Source organism: Episyrphus balteatus, chromosome 4, assembly GCF_945859705.1.
Source record: "Episyrphus balteatus chromosome 4, idEpiBalt1.1, whole genome shotgun sequence".
Lineage (NCBI taxonomy): Eukaryota > Metazoa > Arthropoda > Insecta > Diptera > Syrphidae > Episyrphus > Episyrphus balteatus.
Window position 1 is genome coordinate 27727265 of NC_079137.1, and position 4174 is coordinate 27731438.

Here is a 4174-nt window from a genome sequence, read left to right on the forward strand (position 1 = left end):
CAAAAAAACAAAACACTTTGTGCGTTAACATTTTTTATATCTTTTTTTCAAAATTATGACCATATATAAAAAAAAAATTTTTGCAAAAAAAAAAAAAAAATGTGAATTTCAGTCCCTTTCTCAATTGAAAAAAAATTTAAAGTATGATATTTGACTAACTTTTTGTTATAATCCAGTAACTAGGCATTATTATCTTTCAATTAAGCCATCGTAACCTAAAAAATTGTTTAATTTAATATTTTTTACGAATTTTTTAAAAAATGTTACATGAGAGTAACGCTGGGTCCGAAAGGGTTAATCGTGTTTCTTCCTGAGAAGATGATATTCTTCCGTTCTTTTTCGTTTGTAGAGTTCATTTGCTGCTCTGCTGCAGCACTACTTTGTTAGCTCTCTGTTAAGCTGCAAGTGTTTTCCGTCATTCATAATTGTGGTGGCCTGGTGAAACTCTGCACACCAGAAGTGGAATTTCTGATGGCTCTTTTGCAATGTTGCCACTGTTTTCCTATACTTTCTGCTGGTGGCGTTGAACTTCCTTGGATGTTATTCGAGATCCAATTGGAAAAGGACCTGGCAATGGCAATGTGGTGAATCTGGTTGACGGTTGATTGATCTAGATTTCCGTGTCTTTTTATGAATGTTGAGATGCGGGAATCGCGTATTAGCTATAATAACATTTCCGGGTTCTGTCGAACTAAATATAACATTACCTATCTAAGACGTCCATAAATATAGATACTTACCAAATGAATTAAAAATTGTTTTGAGGTCTAACTAATTTGTGAAATGCAATATCAAGGCCTAAACAATTGTGTTATGCCTCGACAAATTTTAATTTTATTATTGGAGAACAAATTGAAAGCCAACAACCAAATAATCATTTTTATCTAAAAACAAAACCGACTTCCATGGGTAAAAAAAATGGGTTTTATGGTTTTTCTAATAGTTCCTATGGATATAACTGAACGAAATTGAAAGAATTAAAATTGGTTCACTCAGTCCAAAGTTATGAGGTAACAAACATAAAAAAAAAAAAAAAAAAAAAATACAGACGAATTGAATACCTCCTCCTTTTTGGAAGTCGGTAAAAATGATCAGTAAACAAGTATTTTTTGACATTGATTATAGAATATCTAAAAATGAAGCTTGAACAAATTTTGATTTTACGTAAGCTGGAGAAATAGATTCAGCTGTCGATCGCAAACAAGGCATCAACAATTTTATTTTTTTAAACAAACTAAACTCTAAAAAACACTTTCGAAAAATCTTCGTGTAGGTACCTTTCGTTATATAAGATCAAATTCTTAGTCTGTTTTTTTCTCTCCAAACTGTACACGTTTTATAATTTTGTTAATAATGAATGTATCAGGTGTTATTATTGTTTGCAAGACGTCAATAAAGTGCCAGAGACGCACGTTGATACGTTCGATGTAGTTTTTTTTTTTTTTTTAATTTTTTTTTTCGATATAAATTCGAAGCTTAAAAGAATATTGCCTTTAAATCTATTAGAATGTTACGTCTTACGGTTCTCGGGTGTCTGTTCTGCATCGCCATAACATTATGTGATTTCGGTGAGGCATTTGAATTCGATGAGGCAAATGACAGCAGTGATATAGATTCTGATAGAATTATCAATGGCAACACTACCGCGATTAGTGATTGTCCACACGTTGTATCATTACAGAACGATAAGCTCCATTTTTGTGGTGCAAGTATCATAAATAAAAATATGATTCTTAGTGCTGCTCATTGCTTTTCTGCTATAAAGAGCTTACAGAAAATAACAGCTCGGGTTGGTTCAAGCTTGTGGAATGTAGGTGGACAAGTTAAAAATGTCGTCGCAGTTCTCTCCCATCCAAAATATGATCCAAAAACAAAATTCGGTGACATTGCCTTGGTTAAGGTGGGTTCTCCAATGATATTCAGTTCAGCAGTGAAACCAATAGCATTGGCTGACGGAGTTCCAACTGATGGTAAAATTGGTTTTATATGTGGATTTGGTGTTACGGACCCACAAGGATTTGTAATTCCCACGATGTTGAAATCTGCCCATGTTACCACAATTTCAAGGGCAAACTGTACTAAACCTCCATGGGATTATGGTGATTCAATTTTGCCCTCAATGATCTGTGCTCGGGCTGAAGGAGTTGATTCGTGTCAAGGAGATTCTGGTGGTCCTTTGATGAGTAAATCTAGTGGAAAATTGTGGGGAGTCGTCTCGTGGGGAAGAGGTTGTGCTCGAGATAAATACCCAGGTGTATATTGTGTGGTTGCTGCTTTTAAGAAATGGATAACATCTAACATGGACAATTTTTAGTATGCTCTTTAGTTCACTGTATATATAATATTAAAATACATATAAAAACTGATCTTTTGACTATATTATTAATTAATTAAAATTAGTTTTTACATAAACTCAAAGATGTTTATTTTGTATTTGTATTGAACTAACTCTAAATATGGGTTATTGTACAGGGTGTCCCGTATTAAGGAAATGACAATTGAAGGGGTGGTTCTTGGGTATGTTGTAAGACAAAAATTTGTTTCTAAGTAAGTGTCTTTCTTCAAAGTTGGTGTTATATAAGATCGATGATTTAAGAGAACGCTTACTTTGGTATACCTCGGTCCATGTTAACGCTAATTTCTATGTTAATACTAATGCTAGAAACATCGTCAAGGTCTAAGTTCATGGCTTACTCGATCCCGACAGGAGAGTTTACAAGTCTTTTTTGTAGAAATTTTCTTTTTAGCTCACTGTGATTCTTCCTCCGAGTCAAAGAAACAGTTAGCCTCAGGTTGAATATATTGCAATTCAGGTGCAGCTAGGGAAGCGTTATATTTGCGAAGGTTGCTCTACGAAGCCGGGGTCATGATCCCCCTTCCCCAAAAGAACTCAACATTTTTGTTAAGTTCTTCATGGTGAATAGCTTCAATCATTCGATCTCGTCCAAGACCTATTGAGCTTTGGTGGCCATGATGATGATTTGAGTACTGGAGAGAGTGACATGGACTTCCACGCCCCGTAGTGAGTGAGAAAATCGTTAAGTTCAGCCTTGAACATGCCATTGGCACCAAACCATGGTTTTTTGGAAATTTTCAAACTCGTATTTATTTTATAGGTATCTCACAGAACGAGGTCTAAGTATGCAATACTATATTTAGTACAGACTGCACTGAAAAAAGTATTATTCTTAAAAACTATGAATCTCGTTCATAAACCAAAATTCATAAATTTTTAAGAAAAATTCATTAAATTTAAGCACAAATTCTTAAAAAAAAATTTAGTTTTAAGAAAGATTCATAAAATTTAAGAATCAGTTTTCATTAAAATTTTCCTATGGAAAATATTTTTATGAATTTTTTTTAAGAACGAATACGAAAGTTTATGAATAAATACATAAACTCCTAGATCCAATTGGAAAGAATTTTTTGCTGAATCTTACCTTTATAAACGAAATTCACTACCTACTATTTTGCATTAATTTGTATTATGAGCTAAAATAATTTTTATAATTGACTTTTTTCCCTTCTAAAATGTAAAAAATCTATTTTCAAAATTACATTTGTAAGAAATTCATAAATTTTGTGTTTTTTTTTTCTTAAAAATGAATGTATTTTTTCTTAAAATGAATGTATTTTTTCATTAATCGAAAAATAACGAATATTTTACCGTTATCCTGTATTCAGTATTAAGAACTTATTCTTAAAATTTAAGAATCTGTTCATACTTTTCCAAAATTTAAGAATCAATTCATTAAATATTATGAAAGTATACATATAATTTATGAAAAAATTCTTAAGTTTTGAGTGTTTAAGGCCCATTTGCTCATACGGATCATAAATTTGATTCATAGCTAGGTCGAACATAGTCCTTGTGTTTTACTTAGTTTATTCTAAGTTGTTAAAAAAAATTTATGTTTAACCTAGCAATGTTTTACTTTCATGCGAGAAATCGCTGAGAACTTCAAATTCGAATGTCAAATCGATACAAACGATTTAAGTTCCGTTTCAGCAAATGGGCCTAAGTATATTTTCTTAAAGTCTATGTATTTTTCATCAATCTAGAAAATAATAACTGTTGTTTTGAATCTATGCCTTAGAAGGTTTTGTCTGCAGATTTAGTTTAAAATCTGATATTCAAAGTGGACAGTCGTTGCGGAAACAAGTTTGTGAATAA

At 32.0% G+C, this 4174-nt stretch overlaps 1 protein-coding gene across 1 annotated transcript; it reads left to right on the forward strand.

The window, feature by feature from the left end:
* Window positions 1-1507: 1507 nt before the first annotated feature.
* On the forward strand, window positions 1508-2314 carry LOC129919187 (trypsin alpha-3-like). The gene has a single exon (XM_056000037.1). It carries the CDS (start codon window positions 1508-1510, stop codon window positions 2312-2314), a length of 807 nt encoding a protein of 268 aa, XP_055856012.1.
* Window positions 2315-4174: the final 1860 nt, after the last annotated feature.

What these genes read in the sequence shown, in the direction of transcription:
- LOC129919187 (XM_056000037.1), top strand. Translation starts at nt 1,508, where the DNA reads ATGTTACGTCTTACGGTTCTCGGGTGTCTGTTCTGCATCGCCATAACA.